The sequence below is a fragment of the Dipteris shenzhenensis genome, chromosome 13, assembly GCF_047967505.1.
Source record: "Dipteris shenzhenensis isolate YYH24624 ecotype China chromosome 13, Dip_SZ_1.0, whole genome shotgun sequence".
Taxonomy (NCBI): Eukaryota; Viridiplantae; Streptophyta; class Polypodiopsida; order Gleicheniales; family Dipteridaceae; genus Dipteris; species Dipteris shenzhenensis.
In genome coordinates, this window is record NC_141608.1 from 6,376,396 (window position 1) to 6,401,424 (window position 25,029).

Sequence of the window (25,029 nt, forward strand, 5' to 3'; positions counted from 1 at the left end):
TTTTTTGTGCCCGCCCCCCCCCCCCCTTCTTCTTTGTATCATCTGGAGGTAGACACATATTTTTTGTATCAGGACTAGACACACAGTCCTTCATAACCTCTTTTTTGTAGAAACGGTTGGTTGGCCCGTTTTGAAACCACCACCGTTATGCTCATTGTATCAGTTCTCTTTAGTCTCATAGACCTTCACGGTCTCCCGAAGACTTTAATAAACTTTCTTTCTTTCTTTCTTTCTCTCTCTCTCTCTCTCTCTCTCTCACACACACACACACACACACACACACACACACACACAATTTTTTTATTTTTTTATTAGTGAAAACTTTTGATTGATTATATTACAAGAGTAGCGACCTCAAAAGCGAGGCAGCCAAAAGTACATCAAGTGAAAATCTCAGTGTATGCTAGATATACATCATGATCTATGTAGTGCGTTTGCAAGCAATCAAAGAAAGATTGCTGCAGAGATTGCTTTAAAAAGCCAAATGGGGAAAATTTGGGATCACCAAAGACTTTATAGTTCCTATCTGTCCATAAAGTCCAGAGTGTCCAATAGCGAACCCAAACAAATAAAAGATGAAACTCCGGTCTGGGTGGATGAAAACCAAACAGCCAGAAAAACTTCCCAAAAGGAACAGTCGGGAATCTTGCTCGTAGGTGCTGCCGAAGAAGATCAATGAACTCACTAGAACATGGACAAAACCAGAATAAATGAGGCACAATCTCCTTAGAACTCAAGCATTTGTGGCCACTGGCAACCAGCAGGAGCAATATGTCTACGAGCCAACATATGTCCAGATGGAAAAATGCCCAGAAGCACTCTGCAGAAGAAAACCTGTTGCCGAAGAGGAGTTTTGTAGGCCCAAAGCTGCTGTAATCTCTTTCTCCACCACTTGGCTGGGCGATGCATTCGCCAAATAGAATTGCTTTTCTCTGAAACCCAAGGTTGAGGCAAAAGGATTTTATACAATGCAGGCACCGTAATCTGAAATAGCCTCAAAGGGCGAGAAGAGAACCCTAGTGAAGTCAAAGTCCAATCCTCTAACCTGTCCTAAAGTTCCAAAGTTGCTTGTACACACACACACACACACACACACACACACACACACATTTTTTAAGTGAAAGCCATGTTTCTTTATATTACAAAAAGACCGTCCCCAAAGCGGAGATCAGCCAATACAAAATCAGAAAATCTTAGAATAAGACAAGTAGACAACATAGTTAATCTGGTGTACGGACAAACAATCACAGAATGATTGCTTGAGTGACATCCGAAAAACGAAGAACATGGAAGCAATGGGCTCATGAAAGATAGTTTTTTTTTTTTGGGGGGCAAAAAGAGACTTCTATTAAGTATTAAAGAAAACCGTTCATGAAAGACAGTTTGATTCTTATCTTCGATATACTCTAGAGTGCCCAATATCTGACCCATATAAAGAACAACTCCGGTCGTCACAGGTGAATCCCAAAGAGCTGAATGTAGCAGAGGGAAAGTGTGCCTGAAGGCGCTGCTGAAGCACCAAGAAAAAATCCCGAGTGACAGGACAAGTCCAGAAAAGATGAAGCATAGATTCCCTAGGAGCCAAACATCTGTGGCATAACGTAGGAGCAATAAGTTGACAAGCCAGGAGTTGGCCAAAGGGAATGCCAAAGGGAATGACACCAAGCGGCACTCTCCATAAAAAAACCTGCTGGCGAAGGGGCAATTTGCAAGACCAAATTTGTTGCAATCTTTTACGCCACCATTTGGCACTACGATTAAAAGGCCAAAGTCAGTTGACATGCTGCATGATCCAATGAGGAGGCAGCAGGATCCTGTATAAACCAGCTACTGAAATATCAGCCATGCGCAAAGGGCACATAGAAGAACCCTGGCGATACAAAGACCAATCAATAAGCCAATTTGTGAGCTCCAATCTTGGTGCCAGCAGGAAAGAAAAAAGCATCTGAGAGAGGGAATGCCAAGTCCTAACATGCTCACACACATGCACACTTTTTTATATAGTGAAATCCATGTCTTTCTATATTACAAGAAGCAATCCCCAAAGAGGGAACATGCAATTAAGCATCAGAAAATTTTAATATAAGACAAGTAGACAGAGGAATCTATCTGATGTACACAGAGGCAATCGTAAAGAGATTGCTTGAGTGACATCCGGAAAAAGTGAAACTTGGAGAAAGTGGAATCTTCAAAGACTTACGATTTCTATCTTTCCACAGAGTCCAAAGTCCCCCATATCTAATTCAGGTGAAGAAAAGATCAAATTCATGTCTATGCGGATAAATGTCGAATAGCCAGAAGAGCTTGCCAAAGCAAGCGGAAGGAAACACACACACACACACACCACACACACACTTTTTTTTTAATGAAACTATGAACATTATATTATGAAATAGTCATTTTACAACAGGGCAAGGCTTTAGAAAAGAGCCAATGCCCTACCCATTAGAAACAGTAAAAGAAAAGCTCAACATCCAAATCCTCCTCATGCAAGGCATCATATAAGGACTGCCACAATGAGGCCCGAAAGAACTCATAAGGGTAGGAGCTGGTAATCTGCCAAAAATCTAGAAAAACCCCGAGAACCTGTGTGCTGGAAATTTGAGAGATAAAAAATAGGTGATCCTATCCAGAAGGTCCCTGGAATATGGACAAAACCACAATAAGTGCTGAATACTCTCAGTAGCATGATGACATCTTGGACAAAGAGGACAAGCAATCCTTCTTTGAGCAAATTTCACTCCCACTGGAAAAATACCAATGGCATTTTCATCTTCCATATTAATTTCAAGTTTGCTTTTCACCAAGATAAAGAATTATTCAGATGCCAAAGAGAATTGGCATGATGAGCAATCCATGGAGGAGGTAACATGAATCTATAAGCCTGTATGGAAGTCAGTAAATGTAAAGGTTGAGAGGATATAAGCCTGGACTTGAAGACTGAAGATGCCAATCTTGAAGCCTGTCTCTTACTGCCAATGGTGGAATCGGAACAAAAGGGAGTAAGAGATCTACAATAACTTTCCATATGGGTCTATGATGCATCCCAAGATTGTATTGTTGACAAGCTGCCGGAAAAGAGAGAATATGCCCCTAAATATCCACCACATCATCAATGAATGACCAGTCATCTGTCGTGTGTTTGTAAGATGATCAAGATACATTAAGAGGGGATGGGTCGCAATGGCATAGAAGAGAGCACTAAGAGGGCAGCCCTGTCTAATGCACTGAGAAGTAGAGCCAGAATAAAGCCAGTAAACTGCATTTGCTATCTTTGGACCAAAGCCCAACTTTGTCATGATTTGAGAGATAAAATCCCATTGAACAGTGTCAAATGCCTTAGCAATATCTACCTGCAATATGAGCACATCTTGATGCGAGATCTTCTTAGGCTGTTGAAAACCATCCCGATCAGTTTCCGCAGATTCCTTCATCTTCTCTTTTTCTTTATCTTTTCCTTTTCCAGCAAGTGACTGCACCTGATTGATTGGTTTAGCATTCTTTGCTCCATTTCTATTTGCTGTTTTAGCTTGCAAATTCTCATTCTTTTCCCGGGTCTGGGGCGGCAAGGCATTGGGAGGGGGCTGATGCAGAACCCTCGGGCATTCAGAGGCTAGATGCCCAAACTTGTGGCAGGCAAAACAAGCTCCTGCAAACACGCCCCATTTCAATTCAAAATACTTTTTTCCCAATTGCACTCCCTCAACTTCCACACACACACACACACACACACACACACATACAAATGCATTTCTAACGATTCTTAAGTTTTAGGAACCTAACGTACCAAACAACCATGACCCCAGATGACATAAGGCTGTTACGATAATCATAATGTCACGATAATCCAGTTCATTGCATAGGGATGGAAATAGTAATAAAATGTACACAGTTGTGGCGCCATCAATGCCCAACTAGTAATATAACTATATCTACACATATGATTGATATTTATAGTCAAGTCAGCTTTTCTCAATGGAGATTCATAGGTAGAAGGATACATGCAAAAACCACTAGCTTTTAAGATAAAAGGAAAGTAACATATGGTGTGCAAACTAAAGAAAGCACTTAATGGTTTCAATCAAGCTCTAAGAGCTTGGGTGCATCAAAATGGTTATACGTCCTGATTGAAGATGTAAACCTGACAATTATTGGAGGATTAGATCGTTGCAAGCAATTTCATGAAGATGATAGATCAAGTCAAGGAAGACTTGCGGAGGCTATCACCTATCACAACTAACCGACTCCAAGAAGGTCAATTCATTTGTGATATTCACAGTCGGAGAAGGTGAAGACAATCTTAATTTGAACAAGAAATGTGGCTGTTCGAATTCTTTATGTATGTCTATGGAAAGAAAAGCTAATTTGTGATACTAACTTCATGCACAGTTGGGATTTTATCTATGCTGAGTATGTAATGGCTGCTGGACATCATCATCGTTCCATTGTATTGCAGGTAATTTTTCAATCTTTTTCTTTAAGACAATGTCAAATGTTATCTTGTGGAAAATTTGTATCCTCTTTGTGCACCTCGAATTTCTGTATCCTCTTTGTGCACCTTAAATTTCATAAATTTTATAGCCTTATGTGTTCATGAGCTTTTAGCATATTACATTAAAACCACTATGTGCTTTTCAACAGTTCAGATAAAGGGTTTTAAAAACTGTTTTTACAGAATTCTCACAATCCACATGGATGCAAGTGGATTGGAGTTTGCACGAATGAGAATGCTTGCATTTCTTGATAACTTTAAGAGAAATTCAATGATTGCACTCGAGTTGGGGGCCAAGGCGCCCCCCCTTTCCTATCCAGGCTCTTTTATTGCTCAAATGGAGATACAAGACCAAGGTGCAATGCACCTTACAAACTTTGACTTAAGAGAGAGAGAGAGAGAGAGAGGACTTAAAACACAACTGAAAAAAAAGGGATGCTCAAATCTAGCTTTATACAAAGAATGACTCAATGCTGGAACTACAGGGAACCGGACTCCCTCGCAATGCCTGTGTAATCCAAACTTCATCCAACATTAGTAGCATATTCTAGATTTCTAGGAAAAGAAATCACAATGCAAAAATGAGAGTAGGAAGTGCTGAAAACAGACAGAAACTCAGATACAAACTCCTCTTTAATCGTTGCTTCTTTGATTGCAGCCTCCCCTTGCTGAAAAGATCTGGATTCTGAGGCTAGAGAGAGGAAAACTGAGAGAAGGGTGCTGCAGTCTAGAGAGAGAAGGTCTTAGAGTGGAGCAATGGTCTAGAGAGAGAGTGCTTTGGCTACTACAAGGTAGGGGAAAGGAAAGAGATGCGGCTGCTGCGCCAGGGATGCGAAGAGAGATTTTTCTACAAGAAGAGAGGGCTGAAACTGGAGGGAGAGAGAGAGAGAGAGAGAGAGAGAGTCTGGTAGAGGAGAGAGAAAATCTGCTGCACCACCAAGAGGGTGTGAGAAGAGGATGGCTGCACCAAGAGGGTGAAGGGAGGAGGGCTGCTGCACTAAGCAGGGAGGAGGGACAGGGGAGGGAGGTCCTTTTATAGCCCCCCACATCTCATCTTGCATGCCACCCACCCCTCATGCATGGCCAAGTGGCTGGGCCAGTTGGCCTTGCTGCCACCTCATCCTGCGACATGTCAGCCTGCCACGTGTCACTTGGAAACCCTAAAATTTTAAAGTGGTCAAAATTGAATTATGACTTCACCAATGGGTTCCTAGCGAGTAGTCCTACACATTGATAAAATCTAAAGCCATGTTTAAGCTTAATTGACTCAATTAAGAGGTGTATTTGTTTGTCGTCTTATCCAACATTCCCCTCAAACCAACGAGGGTTGCCTAGGATTTCATCCACGCCCTTTCTTTCTCCATTTGTCCAAGGCTATTATTGAGTTGACGAAGTCTCCCCATCCAGATCTGATGAGATTTTTGGCCAACATAACATAAACCGTTGCGAATGAGGCCATAACATGCTTGATGTGTCTCCATGCCTCTTGGCATGCTTCCTGGCTCACACACCCAAAGCCCTGAGACATTCTCTTGGATGGTTGCTAGGCCGGTCTACAATCTATGCATTTGATTGGTCCAAAGATGGATACTTAGGTGGGATGTGATTTCCTAATGTCCTTTCTCAAGAGAAGGCATTACCCTTGTGGGCCACTAATGCTCATAACCCCAGGCAAGGAGGTCCACCCTTAAATGCTAGAGCTAGCCCCCATGACCTAACTGAAACTGCAGGAAAACTTTCATCTACTTTTGCAAAACTTGCTATTAAAATTGAAATGTAAAAGAAAAATTATCAAGTAGGTGGATACAAGTTTGCTGAGGTTTGCATCTGTGAATGGCAATCCCTTAAACTTAAGGAGGTACATTTTTCGAGTCTTTCCGCGTCTTCCCGTGGTTAAGTTATGGAAGATAATGTGCTCCGGGATCAGAAGGATCTCATTGTCTTCAATTTCAGGCGGATCTTCAAGACTCGGCTCTTGAGGTGGGTCCCCAACATAGGGTTTGATTAAGCTGATATGAAAAGCATTGTGTATCTTCTAGCTAGGTGGAAGGCTCAACCGGAGTGTGACGTTGTTGATCACCTGTAACAGTTGGAAAGAGCCATAATACTTGAAAGAAAGTTTGTGATAGATTCTTTTATGTCCCACCTTAGTTTTCAACCTAGCTTTCTCGAACTTCAAAAGCACCCATTGGCCTTCTTTGACTTCAAAAACCCTTTGTCTTTTATTGGCGGCAGCCCTTTGTTTTTCTTGGCCCCAAGAAAAGCTTAGAAGAGTTTCAAGATTTTCAAACAGAGCTTGCCAGAAGTTACTTGTAAACTTAGAATCTCTATCTGAAACTATGGATTGGGGCATCCCATGGTGTCTAAAGATGTGACGGACAAAAGTATTGTTCAGGGGCTTTGAGGTTCTCTCTACAAGGAATAAAGCGGGCTTGTTTGCTGAAGCGATCCACAATGACCCAAATTATATCATGGCCTTAGTTCGTCCTTGGGATTCCCGTCATGAAATCCATAGTGATGTGTTCAGAAGCTCTTTTTGGAATGGGTAAAGTCTGTAGCAAACCTTTGTGTTTTCCTTTGTCATGCTTGGTTTTTTGACATGGTAGACAAGCTGAAATAAAGGCAGCAGTGTCTTTTTTCATGTCAGGCTAGTAAAAGAGTTTTTCCATGGTTGCAAATGTAGCCACAACACCCTTGTGACCAACAGCTATGCATAACAAAGGAACTTAGATCCAAAGTGCTGGAAGAAAGTCATGGTCTTGCATAAAACCATCTCTTAGTTGGTAGGCAAGATGAGTACCTCCAGTTGTCAAATGTGACCATATTGTGAGAAATCAACATCTCCCGCATATAAGTGAGATTTGATGGACCTTTGGTGTACGGGAGAGGCCGTCTGCCGCTGCATTTTCTTTACCAGGGGTGTACTGGATCCGAAAATGAAATGATTGCAGAAAGATAGATCATTTCATATGTCTCTCAATAGTGCTTCCAAAGCTTTAGAGAATGAATTACAACCAAGAGTTTTTTTTCATAAATATCATAACGAAGTTCAGCATCTCTTAATTGTCTACTCTCAAAGGCCACTGCACGACCATCTTGGGTAAGAGAAGCCCCAAGGCAATCACCAATTGCATGAGCTACCACCACGAAAGTTTTCCTTGAATCAGGAATGATAAGTACAGGAGAAGCCCCAAGGCAATCACCAATTGCATCAGCTACCACCAAGAAAGGTTTCCTTGAATCAGGAATGATAAGTACAGGACTTGTATTAAGGCATGCTTCAAAGCATTGAAGGAGTCTTTTCCATCTAAACTTCATATTTTTCTTGGTGAGGTCATGTAGAAGGGCAGCAATTTCAGCAAAGTGCCAAATGAACCTTCGGTAATAAGAGCATGGACCCAGAAAGGATCTTACCTCATGAGCATTTCTCAAGTCGGGCCATTCCACAATACTTGTATCTTGACTAGGTCCATTCGGACACCTTCATGTGAAATAATATTCCCAAGATAGTGAGTTTCAATTAGAAAAAAATCACTCTTCTTTTCATTAATGTAGAGAGCATTTTCAGCTAAGACTTGAAATGCAGTCCTTAGGTCCTCTCTATGCTCTTCTCCATTCTTGCTGAGAATGAAAATATCATCAAAGAAGACTGCTGTAAACTGCCAATGGTTTCTAAACAACTGCGATGCTCACATCCCTACCCTTATGTTGGAGGGTGAGAATGTTCTTTGCATAATCAATGCGTGGGCTAACTTGCTTATGCCAAGGCATCCCAAGAATTACATCAGTCCCTTGAATTGGAGCCACCATAAAGGATAGGTGGTCCAGATATCCTTGAATGTGTACCCTTACCTTGCTGATGAGAGGGTACACCTTTTCTTCACTACTTCTGAAGGCCCCATGTGCTTCCTGGGCCTCTCCTTGATCTTCTGGGGCTGTCGTCAAGTTCTTTTCATTAATGTAGAGAGCATTTTCAGCTAAGACTTGAAATGCAGTCCTTAGGTCCTCTCTATGCTCTTCTCCATTCTTGCTGAGAATGAAAATATCATCAAAGAAGACTGCTGTAAACTGCCAATGGTTTCTAAACAACTGCGATGCTCACATCCCTACCCTTATGTTGGAGGGTGAGAATGTTCTTTGCATAATCAATGCGTGGGCTAACTTGCTTATGCCAAGGCATCCCAAGAATTACATCAGTCCCTTGAATTGGAGCCACCATAAAGGATAGGTGGTCCAGATATCCTTGAATGTGTACCCTTACCTTGCTGATGAGAGGGTACACCTTTTCTTCACTACTTCTGAAGGCCCCATGTGCTTCCTGGGCCTCTCCTTGATCTTCTGGGGCTGTCGTCAAGTTCTGAGCCATCTAAAGAGAAATTAAATACTGAGTAGCACCATTATCTAGTAGAAAAAGAGCGGATTTATCCTTTACTTGACCCCATGTTTTGAGTAAACTATGGGCACCGGTGTCACCTTCTTTTTGTGGGGTAGCTTCCAAGTTGTTCACCACCGGAGTCTTCTTGCTTTGGGCTGCCTCTTTATTGTTGATGTTGGGGCTGGTTTTGGCAGCCTTAGGGCATTCATAGAAGTTGTGGCCTCATTTGCCACACTTGAAGCACCTTCCCTCGGAATAGTACTTTTGCTTTTGCTGAGAGGAGAGGGAACTGAAGGGTTTCTCTGACTACTTTGGAGGAGGCTGGCTGGTCCCCTTTTGATCCTTTGTAAGGTCTCTTTTCTTTTGCTCCTTCGAAGAGTCTCTCCAGAACTTGGGCTTGTCTTTGGAGCTGCGTTTGTTGTTGAAGAGCAGCTTCCTTTCCACCTTCAAAGCCACGCTGATGGTGTCCTCCGGAGAAGTAGGAGCTTTGATATCTACCTCATTCTAAATGGTATACCTTAACCCAGCAAATAACTCTTTTTGCTGTTCCTTTTTATCCTTCCTACTGAATGCTTGAACTTTCAACAAAGCATCCACTCTTCTTGTCGTTGATGGAGTATGTCCCATTGGACCATCACGTCCCTCTTGAACTCTTTATGCAGGAAATGCTTTAACAGCTGACTTTCTTACAATTTTGACCTAGAACTCCTCATATGCAGGGGACAATATGAGCACCTCGTAATTGAAATAACCTTTTTCATAGCAACTTCAGAAGTCAAGGCACTAGAAAAGGAAACTCAACTTGGAGGTGAGCTCAATCGAGCATAACATTCGATAGCAGTAGACAGGGAACTCAATATGGTGGTGAGCTCCAGCACACTAACGCATGCTCTCAGTGTGTTAGAGCTGATCACCAAGTTGAATTCCTTCCCCAGTGCGGAAGGTTGTGCGCAATTACGACAGGCTCAACACCAAGTTGAGTTCTCTCCCAGTGCCACAGGGAACAACGACAACCCGTTTCCCTTGGCTCCCCATCCTACAACATGGTTGGTCATGAGGTTTTTCTTTCAAGTCTTTTAAAGCGCTTCCACGTATTGGCTTGCTGTCCAGTACTTGCCATGGCTTCCCACCAAAGTGAAGCACGGTCTTGTAGATGTAAGGCCACCAATATGAGTTTGGCCTTACTCTTCATAGTCATCCCTTTCAAAGAAGTACTCGAGATCTCGGATCCAGGCCAGCAAGACTTCGGGCTGATCTTCTCTCTTGTACTTGTTGAACTTGAAGAGCTTATCTCCAAGGGGTACTTTCTATTTAGCATATCTTCATCTCCTTGTATGCCTTGCAGGAGATGAACTTCGGAGCCACTTTCTACGTCGAGGAGGGGAGGCAAAGGATGACTTACCCTCCCTGTTGGAGTTGCGGATGTCTACATGGCCTCTTCCTTGGGATTGGGGACCTGATTTGTGGGCTCCCTCATGGTTACTCTCCAGGGTTCCCTCATGGTTACTGTCCAGGACTTGCATTTGTTGAACCATATTGGATAGGCGAGAACTCAATTCATGGAGACTAGGAGGATGATCAGGACCATGTGTTGCCATGATGGCAGATTTGACTCAGTGGAGAACAAGAAAGGACTCAACAAGGGAAAACACAAAGTACGGGACCACTACCTAAGCTCTGATACCAATGAAACAACTTTGTGCTTTTCAACAGTTCAGATAAAGGGTTTTAAAGACTGTTTTTACAGAATTCTCACAATGCACATGGATGCACGTTGGATTGGAGTTTGCATGAATGAGAATGCTTGCATTTCTTGATAACTTTAAAGAGCAATAAGAGAAATTCAATGGTTGCACTCGAGTTTAGGGGCCCCCCCGCCCCCCACCCCCACCCCTCTCCCCCTTTCCTTATCCAGGCTTTTTTATTGCTCAAATACCCCCCCACCACAGAGCCATAGTGGCACTTGGTTTTGCATTTTGAGTCTTTTGAGTACTAGCTCTGAGTTTATGGCTTTTTGAGATTTTAAATTTTCTAGTATAGCACGCTGCAAGGGCTTTAGCGAGCCAGCCCACAACAGCTTGTATGGGTTACTCACTTGATTGTACGTTGTCACATAGGCCTGTGAGGCCTCCCGTAGACATAAATTACAACTCTCTCTCCATCTTGAGTTCTCTTGTGACATTCTCTTTGGAAATGATCTATTCTTGTGTCATCTACATACACTTTTACATGAGAGAACAAAACTTTGGGTGAATTTCTCACGATTAATGATCTGCTTAGATTAATTAACGTCTTATAAAAGCTCACTACAGATGTATTATTATTAGCGGGACTACATAAAGTAATGGAGCTCTTTGCTGCTATCTTGTATACTTGTGATATGTCATCAAATCTAACAAGGCTAGGCCACATTTGACGTAGGCAATCCAGTTTGATGTCTAATCCACTATGAGCAGTGAAGTTAAATAAGTGTTCTTGTTTATTGATTTTGGGATTTATAAGGGCTTCTTGGATAATCATGATGTCTTTTTATGCATTATGCTTGATAGATTGCAGAAGATTACTCTCATGCAGCATTTTTAGTCCGGTTACCAGGTTATTGTCCAAGTAAGTTTTCCAATATGTTTCATTCATGTTTTATTTTGCTAAAGTTGTTTGTTATCTTTAAAAACAAAAAGGCTTTGTTGTGGGAGAAGGGTAACAGATGCCTATTTTTTATGTAAAATGATAAGTGTAGTCAAAGAACAGTAGTTAAAAGATAAACTTCATACTACATGCTCCCATGATAATGAGAAATTAAGCACCAAATACTTGTTTTTCTCTTGCGTAAAAAAACAAAAACAAAAAATGTGAAACACCCTCACGTGTGCACGTCACACACACACACATATATAGACTCCAGAGTCACTTCTCTTCACAAAGCACATATCCACTTGCTTGGTAGTTCATTGCAGATCTTTACGTTTTTCAATTAGGATGTTTGCTGAAAGAATGCATATGTTTTCCTACTATTGAGTTAGGTACTAGTGGCTAGGGTCTAGCAATTGAGGGTTGACCCCCATTGAAGGGGACCTTATTGTTCCAGAGGTGGAGACGTACCTCTTTATGTGAAATGTAAAGACTCCACATCAGTTCCCAAAAATGTCTTTCAATTAGGATGTTTGCCAAGATAATGCATATGTTTTCCTACTATTGAGTTAGGTACTAGTTGGCTAGGGTCTCATTGAAGGGGACATTAGCGTCCTAGAGGTTGAGACGTATCTCTTTATGAGAAGCGTAAAGACACCACTCCACATCAGTACACAAACATGGGACCAATCAAATGCATAGAATGCACAACCCAACAACTATTAAGGAGAATGCTGCCAATGAGTTCGCTCCCTGACTAGGCCCTGGCAGCTCTGCAACTTTTAAAAATTTTATATTAAGGAGAATGTTTACAATAGCCTTGGGCGTGGGCCTGTGAACATGAAAGAGTCAAAGAGATACAAGACATGATAACAAACAAAATAGGCATAATAGGTTGTGGGAAGGCCAACCAAACTCAGGACTAAGCCCTTTGAATAGAGGTAACTGCCAGAAAACTTGGGATGAAAACAGAAGTAAAATTGGACTTGTATTGATTACCCAAATTTTATTAGGCAAATAAAGCGTGATTGAAATACCTTAATAAGCATGACGCGTGGCATGCTGATATGACATGCTCCCGTGGCATGCTGATGTGGCAGCTTTGACATGTGGCACGGGATACATGGCAGCCCATGAGGTAGCACAAGACACATGGCACACTATGGGACATCGAGGCCCATGCATGAACCACTGCACACCAGGACCTAGCTCTCCATACCAAAGTGGGCACAATTTCCCACATTTGAAGCTGGCCGCTCCCTACATCTATAAAAGTAACACTCCACGCCCCACTGTTTTCCACACAGTCTTGCAGCAAAACATTTCCTATGCAATCCTACTCTCTCCCAATAGCTGTACTGAAACTTCAAGGCAAATTTGTAGCAGATTTGCATTGTTTTCTGCATAACTTTTGAACTTGCATCAGAGCTTATAGATCTCCTTCCCAAAACTTTGGCCAAGTGTCACAGATGTGTGGAAGAAGTGGAATTGTGCGAGCACTGTCCCTCAGGATTGGAGGGCCCTTGGAGCCTTGAGCACCCTAGCTATGCTATATATTGAGACATTGTTGTGTATATACACTTACTGCTCAGCCTTGAGCTTCATTTTCATGTCTTGTATATAGCTCCGGCAATAATCTAATTCTTTCTCAGAGTGGTCTCAAGTTTGGAAGGTATTAATGAGATTCACTTTAACACCTTGGTCTTGTATCTCACTGCAATAAAGATCCTGGATAAGGGAGGGGTACCCATGTTGGCAATCATGTGTTCTTCTTTTCTCAAGAATGATTGTATATTTCAGTTTCTATTATTTCGAAATCTATGAAGTAAAGCAATATTCCGGAATGTTATGCAAAGCAATGTTGGCAAGAGGTTTCATTTGTATCAAAGCTAAGGATTGTTAGCCTCAAAAGCTCCCTTATTCAGACCAACCCTCTTTATTCTCATCGAGTCAACTACCTTCCAGAGGAAGAAAATGGCATTACAACCTGTCCCTTTGAGGCATAAGAGAAGGAGAAGACCAGCCTTGGCATCCACGTGGCTCCTCCCCATTGGCTTGCCTCCACCGAGCAAAAGATCAAGCTTGGAGACAAGCTGTTCAAGTTCAACAAATACAAAGGCGAAGATGAGCTCTAAGTCCTATTGGCATGGATATGAGATCTTGACTACTTATTTGATGGAGATAAATATCAAGAAAAAGCCAAGATTCAATTTGTACTCTTACATTTGCAAGAGCGTGCTTCTCTATGGTGGGCTGATATGGCTAGCACGGGACAGCAAGCCCACACTTGGAGAAGGTTTAAGAAGCAATTGCAAGATCATTCCTTGCTAAAGGAGTTCAAAAGAGACATGGTGGTGATATCCTTCAACAACGACAAGACAAAAAGTCTGTGGCTCATTTTTCGGGATACTTTACTCAATGTTCAAGCTTTCGGTAAAAAGGATTTGGCAGAGTAACAAATGAAGTTCTTTGCGGGGTTCAAAACATTGTGAGCCCCGTGAATTTTGAGAACACTATTGATGTAGCAAGCCCACACTTGAAGAAGGTTTAAGAAGCAATTGCAAGTATCATTTCTTGCCAAAGGAGTTCAAAAGAGACATGATGGTAATATCATTCGCCAATGACAAAACAAAAAGTCTGTGAATATGCTGCTTATTTTTTGGGATACTTTACTCAAAGTTCGAGCTTACAATATGTTAAGGCATTAACAGTGTGCGGGGTTATCGCAGAGTAGCTTGCGGATGGCAGTTGTAACGACACGTTGTATATTCATGTCACCAGTATCTCTTGGGATTCCATTCTATGCAATCTATTCATGTAGTCTATTAGCAGTCTTTCGGCATTCTGAGTCTCTGTGTATTCTACATTGCGTGAATACCTGTTCCGTGTATCCCGTAGCGCCTTTCACTTAGGGCATTACATATTGACGGCCACAATTTTATTTCGTCTGCACATGTGGGGTGGGTGTGTATCCCCATGCAGAACTGGTCGTGCCCACATTGTCAGGCGGCGCGACATCTGATTTGACCGCGACCTGCAACTTTTGTAGCCGAACTGGAAACGTGCGTTTACCGCAAGCGACAATAGATCCACGACGTGCAAACAAAGCTGTTCTCTATCAAGACAAACTCGCAAGACACTCAGTTCGGTGACTTGCGCCTCGCCAATTCACTGGTTCGGCAAATCTGGCACTTGCATGCAGAGGGTTAGCATATGTCTGGCCGAATAGTGGAACTAACCAGCAACATGCATGCGAACACGATTGCAGGGACCTCCGGATCCCCTAGTTCTGACAACAAGGCTGCCCGACAGCCTAGGTGGTCCATCTCTGCTGCTGGTGGAGATCCCTTGGAGCAGGGAGAGGTTCGGCAAAACCCGGAGAACAAAGCCGACGGTGCTCTGGAGCATGGTGGTGCCTAGTTGGAGCCAGAGCAACCCACAGGAAGCGGCGCTGTTACTCTGCCAAGTGCAAGGCGATGTTCACGTTCGATGCCTGCTTTACGTTTTGTTTCGGGTGGTCGGAGAGTAGTGCACCATCCTCACCAACTACAAGGCAAGCGAGGTCGGCGGTGAGAGGTCTGTTCACAACTCCACAATCTCGGACAGCAGGGGGCGGATTGATTCCAGTGGTTCTGATCATTTTGACAATTGCGCTTCCCACGGCGGTTGCAAATGTCAAGTACACCAAATACTAAAGCCAAAGATGATCCAGACGCACGTGTCTGACAATTCGACAAGATACACACTCAATATACCGCATGTTGTAAATGCGGCGCAGAAGGAAGTGGTGTTTGAGTCCACTCTGGAGGGGAAGCCGTCAAGATGGTTGGCAGAATACCCTGCGGATCACTTCAGTGCCAACTTTACGTCCTGTTTTGGGTGGCCGACAAGTGTTGAGTGCACCGTCCTCACTGCGATGCAAGTGAGGTTAGCGGTGAGAGGTCTGTTCACAACTCCGCAATCTCGGACAGCAGGGGGTGGACTGCTTCGAGTGGTTTCGAGCATTTTGACCATTGTGGCTCCCATGGCGGCTACGAATGTCAACACCAAATTTTTGGGGAAAGCCAGAGATGATCCAAATGCACATGTCTGACAATTCGAGAAGATATACGCACTCAATATATCAGGTGTTGTGGAAGGAAGCAGTGTTTGAGTCCACTTTGGAGAAAAAGCTGTTAAGATGGTTGGCGAAATACCCTATAGATCACTTCACAAACTACGATGCTATCAATGTTGCATTTCTTAGGCGGTTTCGCAAAGAGAAGACAATTCCGCAAACTCTGGAGGTATTGCGGATCGTGGAGCAGGGCGATCAGGATGTCGAAGACTATGCAGCTCAGTTCTATCAACTTCTGCAACGCTTTCCTCACACACGCTGGAAGCGCTCAACGAGTAATTTATTGCCGAACTGGCCAAGAATGTGCGGACGGCGGTGGCGACCGTGGACAAAGTCACAATGTCTCTGAATGATGTGATCGCACAAGCGATCCGTGCGGGAGAGGCACTTCAAGGTTGGACAGCTAAGCATCGCAAGGCGTCCAAAGGGAAAAGCAAATCCAAAAAGAAATCATCGAGGAAAAAGCACAAAGCTAGACGACGAGTCTGACGATGAGAGTTCGGATGAGAATGATGTGATCGCACAAGCGATCCGTGCGGGAGAGGCACTTCAAGGTTGGACAGCTAAGCATCGCAAGGCATCCAAAGGGAAAAGCAAATCCAAAAAGAAATCATCAAGGAAAAAGCACAGAGCTAGACGACAAGTCCGACGATGAGAGTTCGGATGAGAGTTTCTTAGAAGAAAGCAATGAGGAGTTGGAAGCCGAAGAAGAGAAGAAGCCCAAGAAGGCCTCTAAAGGAGGAAAAGGGAGCTCTGCGGCATCCAAAGGACACTCAAAGAACAGAAATCTGGTGCATTCAGTGTCGGAATCCTGGCAATTCAACGAGATAAAATGTGCTTTAAATGAGAAGCGGTGTGCCATCTGCATGACCAATATGCACACCACATCCCAATGTCACTACAATGGATGAGGCCCGAGATTGCAAGGACAAACACAATGTACAACACCCACGTCTACTAATCCCAAAGCATCCTACGCACAACAATCTTGGAATGGAGAGTCCTAGGACCAACCTTCTTCCAGATGTGGAGCAGGCCATGGCCGCGGATGATGAGTTGGTGGTCGGGGTGAAAATTGACCAAAGAAGTGCCTGTTATGCCTAGGAAAGGGTCATTGGCGAAATGAATGCCGAGAGGCCCGAGAGTGGGACCAACAGAAACTGGAGCGGTAGAAGATGGTTCAGATCATGGGTGATGATCCAAAAGTCACACCTGAAGTCAATGTCGTGACCCCTTCTGGCAAAGTGGTGCGGAGCTCATCCGGAAAGATGACAGTAGTACTACAGTGGCCAGTGGAGGACGGCAAGTGGTGGACTGGGTCAAGTATCCCTGAGGTGTGGGGCGAGATCTCCTGGTAGCGCCGCCAGCATCCAGTCTCTAGCCTATGATCTGGAAGGATGTGACCCATAGATGCGGGCGAAGAGTGATGTGGAGCCCTTCAATTTCACATCTTTCTTGAGCTACTGCAACTCCTCTTCTGAAAAAATGACGGTTCTCGTGGCCGGTGGAAGTGGACGGAGATTGGCTGAATGGGGATCCATTCACCAATCGAAGTGAAAAGGCCGACTCCAACACTGTTAAAGCTCTGTCCGTGAAAATACTGCCCAGGATGCCCTAAATCGGGCGTAGGAAGGAGGAGAGAGGAGAGGGTAGGAGAGAGAGGATAGAAGGGAGAGGGCTGACGGGGAAGGAGAGGGTAGGCAACGGAGGAAAAGAGGGGGGTTAGGAGGGAGGGAGGGGCGGGCTAGGAGGGAGGAAGGGGGCTGAAGGCGGGGAGGGAGAAGGTGGGCGGGGGAGAGGAAGGGAGGGGGCTGGTTAGGAAGGGAGGGGGCGGGGGGGTTAGAGGAAGGGGAAGGGTGGGGGAAGGGGCGGGGGAGGGAGGGTGCAAGGGAGGGGAAAGAGGGGGCGAGGGGGAAAGGGGGGGGCGGGGAGGAGAAAGGGGCAGGGGGGGCAGCGGAGGGGGAGAGGGAGAGCGGGGAAGGAAAGGGGGCGGGGGGGCAGCGGGAGAGGGAGGGAAGGGGAGAGGGCGGGGACGGGGAGAGGGGAGGGGCGGGGGGGTAGCGGGTGGGGGAGAGGGTGTAAGGGAGGGGGAGGGTGTGGGGGAGGGAGGGCAGTGGGTGGGGAGAGGGAGGGCGAGGAGGGAGAGGGAGGGGGCGGAAGGGCTGGCAGGGGGGGAGAGGGAGAGCGGAGAGGAGGAAGGGAAGGAGGAGAGCGAAGGGGAAGGGGCTGGCGAAGGGGAGGGGAGGAGAAGCTGAGGGGAGGGGAGGGAGAGGAGGAGAAGCGAGGGGAGGGAGAGGGCTGGCTGAGCAGAGGGGAGAGAGAGGGAGAGGGGGCTGGCTGAAAGGGAGAAGGGGGGGGCAGCAGCTCACGGGGAGGAGCAGCAGCTCTCCGAATTGAAGATTGCCTCTTGCAATGCGAACTTTTAAAAAATTCTTTAGACGAGCATCCTTTGTTCAAGAAGTCTTTTTGTCTTGATCTTGTCTCCTACTTAGAGATTTTCCTATGATCATTACTCGATCTTGACATAAAGAAGTGCTTTCTTCCATGGAGAGAGGCTGAAAATGGCTGAACTCAGTTAAAGATTGGCAAGTCTGTTTTGCTTGAGCTACATTTTCACACACATATTTTTTTTTGGTGGGTGAAAACTTTGAATGCTTTATATTACAAGATTGCTATCCAGGGAAAAAAAAACTGGCAAGCTGAAATAATACATCAAGCAAAAATGTCCATGTAGGACAAATATACATCCTGATATATGCAATAAGTTTGCAAACAATCGAAGAGCAATTGCTGCAAAGAACGATGGAAGAAAATAAAAGTAGAAAAGACTAGATCACCAAAGACTGCGATTCCTAGCTTTCCAGAGAGTCCAGAGTGCCAAGTAGTGAACCCAGGTAAAGAACAAATCAAAGTCCGGCCGTTTAGGATAAATCCCAAACAACAAGAAATGCTTGCCAAAAACAGCCTGAGAAAATCTCAATCTCAATCTGTGCCCAGGGATGCCCAAGAAATTTTGTGTCTTAGAGCAATGCCAAAAGATATGACAAACTAGAGCCTTGTATGCTTCATGCTGCAAATAACTGTTGTTGACAATGAGCAATCTTGAAAAAAGTGATATATTCCATTCAAAACGAATCATACAACAGGTGGGAGAGAAAGTACTCTATCCCTAGCCTCAACAATGTGGCAAAAAAGCCATGGTGGTGGTCTAAAATGCCACGACATCCCAAAAGGGGTCAAATGAACAAATAATGAGCAGTCCCATGTCCTCATGAAGGATAAAAGTCTCCCACGAGCTGCCAAAGAGGTGCTTGTACACCGAGAGTGAAGATAATCTCCGCCCAAATGGAAGCGAGAGTGTCAGCCTCCGTGCATAAATGGCCTTCAAGGACAAAATAACATCACGAACACCATATCCGCCATAGGGTAATGCTGGAAATCACCTCCCAAGCTGACCCTGCAGGTGAAGTAGGCATGGAATCCTGAGCTGGTACAGGTACCAAAAGTAAATCGTGCGGCTCCATGATGCTAACATCTGTGGGACCCCGTCTCTGGCGACTCTGCATGAAGAAACCGTGGTCTCCTGGCTCTGACTCAAAGAGAGCAAAGGCTCCAGATCCTCTCCCCCAAAGGGCAGCGCCCCATGTCATCAAAAAGGAGTCGGATGTAACATATGAGAACAACTTGAAGATACCTGTCCATACCACTCTAGAGCTGGGGCAGCTCCATAAACAATGCTTACTAGATTTCTCTGCAAGCTAACAACGCATACAAAAGGAGGGTCTACCCATCTGCTGAAGCCAAGTACCCACAGGTATACCCCTATGTATAGTGAGCCAAAGAAAGTAGGAGACTTTCTTGGCTCTACTAATGCCCCAAAAGTGAGTCCAGTAGCTCAGCAAGAGCTCTGCAGTAAGTCCCTGTGCGTGCCAATGCTGTGAGGCAGATGGTAGGTGATGAGAGTCTCTCTGCTGAAGCCTATAACCTGCCCTCGTCGAGTATTGGAAAAAAGGAAGAGGACGAACGCCTGCCACCGGAGCAGGCCACGCCCACTCACCTGGGTCCCAGTCGAGCTCCGCAAGAGGTCGACCCTGAAAAATCCAAAGTCTCCATCTAGGATCCTCTACAATGGTCAACCTGGAAGGATCTGTGGCCCATTCCTTACCCAGGCAACCAATGACCCTGACTCTCTGCCAAAGGAGCTCCTGTCGACTGAGTGGGACACAATCTGTGAGAGGAGTCTGTCTCAAAATAAGTAAACGGTGCCGGTCCTAAACGAACTCCAATGCATAGCCCAGCCTCACTAAAACAACCTGACCAAGTAGAGATGGGATGAACATAGGATGGATCTGTAAGCATATCCCTCCACTCCTGAGGAATAGCTCTCATGATCAGTAATCTGGTGGCAGCAATCTGTCCAAGTGGCCCGTGTCTATCTGTGATCTCCTCCTCTGACATCTCCACACCTCCCCTGAATCAATCTCCGACTGTCACAACCCCCTGAGCATGCCATCTGGCCAAGGGAGTCCTAAGTTCTGTACCAGGGGAAGATCCCTGATACCGAACCAGGGGGTTATGATAGAGTGGCTGTCAGGCAATTTCCTCTCTGGAGGAGGGAGCTGCTCTAATGAGGTGTTGTCGAAAATGATCCCATATCTGAATAAGCCTTTTCACAAGCGGTGAGGAAGGCTGAGAATGTTAGTCGGTCAGGAAGATCCAATTGACTCTACCTACCCACTGGCCTGCTGCTCTAGGGGTGCACTGGTGAATCCCATGCAGTAGGAACTGCTTCCACGGCTGATCTCCTGGAGTCAATCCTCTAACAAGAAGTTTGACTAAAAGGGCTCTGCTCTGCATCTCAGGATCAAGAACCCCAAGTCCTCCGTGCGAGGAGGGTAAAGTGATAGTATCCCATGAAACCCTGGCCCTAGTGTCCGATAAGGTTCATATGGTATCACACAAAGTGTCAACGACATATCACTCGCACGGAAATGAACAAACAAGAAGTAGCAACAAGGTCATGAATCATATCTTGAAGATACCATATACGAAACTTTTGACTCTGCCCTTTGGGCATTTCACACAGTGTATAAGGTGAGTATGGAAATGATCCCATTCCAATTGGTATACGAATTGGAAGCCATAGTTCCAATGGAATTCAACTCTTCCAGTTTGTGCATAGTGGCATAGAAGCTCCATCCGCAAGAATCCACAGAACCGTCACCACCACTCCACAGGAAGTTCCGGAGCAATCTCCTCACCTGACGGATCGAGTCAGCATGAAAGCACCAACATGACGCAACGTACCACATAGTCGCTAGTAGAACCTGGTTGAGTACCAGCGCTCTTTCAGCCAAAGAAAGTCTAGCCGTGCTCCAATAGGCTAGCTTTCTCCGGATGCTCTCAAAAACTGGGGCAAACTATTGCGTCGAGAACACCTCAATGCCAACCTGGAAGCCTAGATATCTCGTGGAGGTGCCTCCGGGAATCCATACAAAGCCTCTGTCTCCTCCCCATGCTGGGGTATCCTGCTGAGCCCCTGTCTAGATGCCTTTTGATTTGTTCCAATTGACAAGTCCCCCTGAGGCTAGGCAGAACTTGTCGATTGAATCCGTAGCAGTAGCGAGACTATAAGCATCTCCTCTGACTGTCAGTGCCGTGTCGTCAGCAAACTCAGTGTCCAGAAGCTCCTGCTCCTGCCGGATAGGCAGATGGAGGCCCAAAGTGCCATGACTGGTAGCCTGCATAAAGTATCCCATAGCCTCCGCTACGAAAAGGAAAAGGTAAGGTGCAAGCGGGCATCCCTGTCGTACCGATCTGGATAGCTGAAAAGCCGGTCCTCTGCCTCCACAGACCACCATCCTGCTAGAAGAGTGGGAGTAAAGTGAGGAGACCCAAGAAATCCATCTATCACTGAAGCCTAGCCTCCTCATAGTGCCCTCCAAGAAACCCCAGTCCACCCTATCATAAGCCTTCTCAAAATCGAGAAGAAGAACTGCAATCTCCTGCTAACTCTCCTTCGCCCAGTGAGTGGCCTCCCAAAAAGTGAAGATGTTATCCAAGATACTCCGATCTTGGACAAATCCTGTCTGAGTAGCTCTAATGATATCTGGCAGCATAGGCTTTAGGCGAAGAGCCAAGGTCTTCGCTAGGATCTTGTAGGCTGTCCCTACAAGTGTAATGGGTCTCCAATTACGTAGGACTGTCTTGTCTCCCCCTTTCGGGATGAGACAAATCATACCTGTGCATAATGTCTCACCCAAAGATCCTGTATCGAGAGCCTCTGAAAAGGCAGAGAGTAGATGATGCCCAATCGTATCCCAAAGAGCTCTAAAAAGAAGTGGCGACAAACCGTCCTCCCCCGGGCATCTGTCTTTGGGCAGCTCATGTAATGCGTCCATGATCTCCAAGAGTGATAGTGGGCTATCCAAAACATGACTCATTCTGTCTGAGACCATCAGGGGGACATGACTCCAAATCTCCTCTCTGGCTCTGATCATCTCCTCGGTGATTGGATTGGCGGTGTAAAGAGTGGAATAGAAATTAGAAGTGATCTCAACAAGACGGTGAGGGTCCGTCTGAAGAGACCCAGCCTCATCCACAAGTCTATGAAGACTGTCCGAAGAGTATCTCTGACCCACTTCCCTGAAGAACTCTCTAGAGCATCTATCCCCCTTCTGAATCCAGAAAGTCTGCTGGGAGTAAAACCTGAACTGGGCCCTCCTACCTTGAATCTCCTCCAGCCTCTCCTGAGCCTCCGAAAGCTGCCCTCTGATGAAAAGAGAATGAGGAAAACTCTGAATCAATCTTTAAAGTCTGGATACCTCCACTCTTGCATTCCGATCACTGATTCTGAGCTTTTCCTTCTCCTCTTTTGCCCTGAACTGGCAGGCCATGCTGACTCTAGCCAAAGCCCCCTCTACCCACATCAACCAGCCGTGATCCACAGGAGTGTCCACTGACAACCAAGTCTCTCTCAACCGTTCCACGAACTCTGTATCCTGAAAAACAAAGTCCGGAACTCTCACAGAGCCTGTGCTCTCCAATCGAGAGGTAGGAAGAATCTGTAATAGGACTGGAGCATGATCAGATAAAACATAACTCGGGCGGCTGTCCTCCTCTGGCCTGACCCCATTGGCCAATATAAAACCTGTCAAGTCTGACCAAAGAAAGAGAGCCATGGAAAACCCCGGACTAAAACTGAAGACTGTCAGCCAAGTGACGAAGTCGTCCAATCGAGCTACATCATGAAGTCCAGCATGCAAAACAAAACTATCCCACTCCACTCTCTCCCTATCAGAAAGGCCACCCTCTGTCTGACCTGACTTGTCTTCAGCGAATTCAACCATGTTGAAATCACCTCCAACAATCCAGATGTCTGCCTAAGGAAGGGACTCTCTGAGCTGTCTCCAAAAAGCACGTCTGTGGGCTGGATCCGTGGGAGCATACACATTGAGAACACCAATTGCTGTGCTCTCAATATGAAGAATAACATAGCATGCTCTGCTCTCCACTAATGTACCCTCTTGGGTGATCTCTGAGGCCCACCTAGCTGAAACTGAAATGCAAACTCCTCCCCTCGTGCCATCCGCTGGGCTCCAATATGTCCGGCTCTGTCCTCTGAGTAAGGATCTGCATCTGTCAATCCTGTCTTGGGAGAGCTTATGCTCTTGGATAAGCACAATGTCTGGAGGGGACCCTGAGGAAATAAACCGAAGGGAGTCCCTAAGCAACTGCAATCTAGGAACTCCCAATCTACGACCATCTGCATCTGAGGTAAATCTGCGGCCGTTTAGTCCTCTCACATTCCAAGAAATGATGGACAACCTAGACATCGGATGGAAGTGAGGGTGTGCCAGTGGCAACGGCACAAAACTCTCTCTCTGACGGCGCAATCCAAAGTCGGTCTCTGATCAAACTCCAAATCTGCCCCAACTCATGTAAAATGGCTCCATCCAAGGGAATAGTACTCTGGCGCGAACCGAGGAGCTGAAAGTCAAACCAACCAGCACTCTTGGGCAAATCAAAGTCTCCCTGAATCTCAAAGAACAGAAACAGAAAGGCCCTGCCACCGAAGCCCAGTCGAAGAGTCCTAGGGCAAGAATGAATCTGCAAGCCGACAATACGGTGAATCGATGAAAACTGAGTCATGCACATAAGTTGTCTAGCAATCTCGCTGTCAAGTAACTCAGCTGACCAGCTTTCGCTCCCCCGAGATCGAAAGCTACCTGCGGAGAAACGAAGAACGTGCCCCTTTCTGGAGAGAGTAACAGATCCCAAGTACTCCTCTATCTCCTCTGACCGTCGGCAAAACACCGGTAGAAGTTCCAATCGAGTGAGGGAGTCTGTGATAACCCCTTGAGCCAAAAAGGGCCAAAACTTAACGGGCAGATCTCTGTCAACCATCCTGGGGTCAGGTCTAGGAGTCAGAAGAGCTAAAAAGGGCTGAGCCAGTCCTGACTCTGCTCCTGGAATAGGTGAGAGGGAGAGGAAGAATCTGCGACGAGGTGCATGTCTGCGTGGGTGACTGATACTCTCGCTCGATCTCGTCTGCTAGGATCTCCCAATCCTCACACCTGTCTGGGTACTGAGCAAAATCTGTGACCGCACTCGCAAAAGATCTGGATAAACCAGGAGTGAAAAGCTGCGAGGACAAGGCTGTACTGGGAGGGGTGTCTAAAAGGACGCTCCGCATAGCAACAAAGGAAGGTACTGTGCGACGGGGCTGTGAAAGGGGTCTCAAGGGAACCTCGAGGCTCGTACAAGCGCATGAGATCTTGGGACGGGCTCTGACTCTGACCTGTGTCGTAAAATACCACTCTCTCAATGGACTGCTGGGGAGAGACATCCATCACAGTAACTGCAGCCTGAGTAGTCTCCTGCTGAATAACTGTCTCCGTAACCAATATCTGAACCTCCGGGGTAGTAGTGTCTAGAGTCATCAAATCTTGAGCTACTGTCTCTTGCACAGTGTGAAGACCTGCTTGTGGATGGTGGTCCTCCGCATCTCCCCTTTTCGGGGTCTCCTGCACATGTGTCTCGACTCCCTGAGCTACCGTCTCGTGCACAGTGTCAAGACCTGCCTGCAGATGGTCCTCTGCATCTCCCCTTTCTGGGGTCTCCTGCACATGTGACTCGACTCCCTGAGCTACCGTCTCCTGCACAGTGTCAAGACCTGCCCGCGGATGGTCCTCTGCATCTCCCCTTTCCGGGGTCTCTTGCACACATGTCTCAACTCTCTGCCATCTGTGAGCTCGTACCTGGGGCTGCTCGTACTGCTGGCTCTCCCTCTGTCTCCGTCTCCTCCGAGCTCTCCGTGAAAGTTGTTCCACATGAGCAATCTTCTGTGAACAAGCCTGCCATCAAGTATCTCATGGAGAGCAATCCTCAACCACAAAGGGGCATGATCAGAATGTG

The 25,029-nt window shown here is 45.8% G+C and overlaps 1 protein-coding gene across 2 annotated transcripts in view; it reads left to right on the forward strand.

Annotated features, from left to right (window-relative positions):
• Positions 1-25,029, forward strand: part of LOC147894960 (L-arabinokinase-like) — a 221,421-nt gene that overhangs the window by 12,053 nt on the left and 184,339 nt on the right. For both annotated transcript variants that reach the window (XM_087383374.1, XM_087383375.1), the window contains 2 exons: positions 4,390-4,456; positions 11,417-11,474. In XM_087383374.1, the coding sequence (XP_087239500.1) occupies positions 4,390-4,456; positions 11,417-11,474 (125 nt within the window). The remainder of the gene's footprint in view (positions 1-4,389; positions 4,457-11,416; positions 11,475-25,029) is intronic.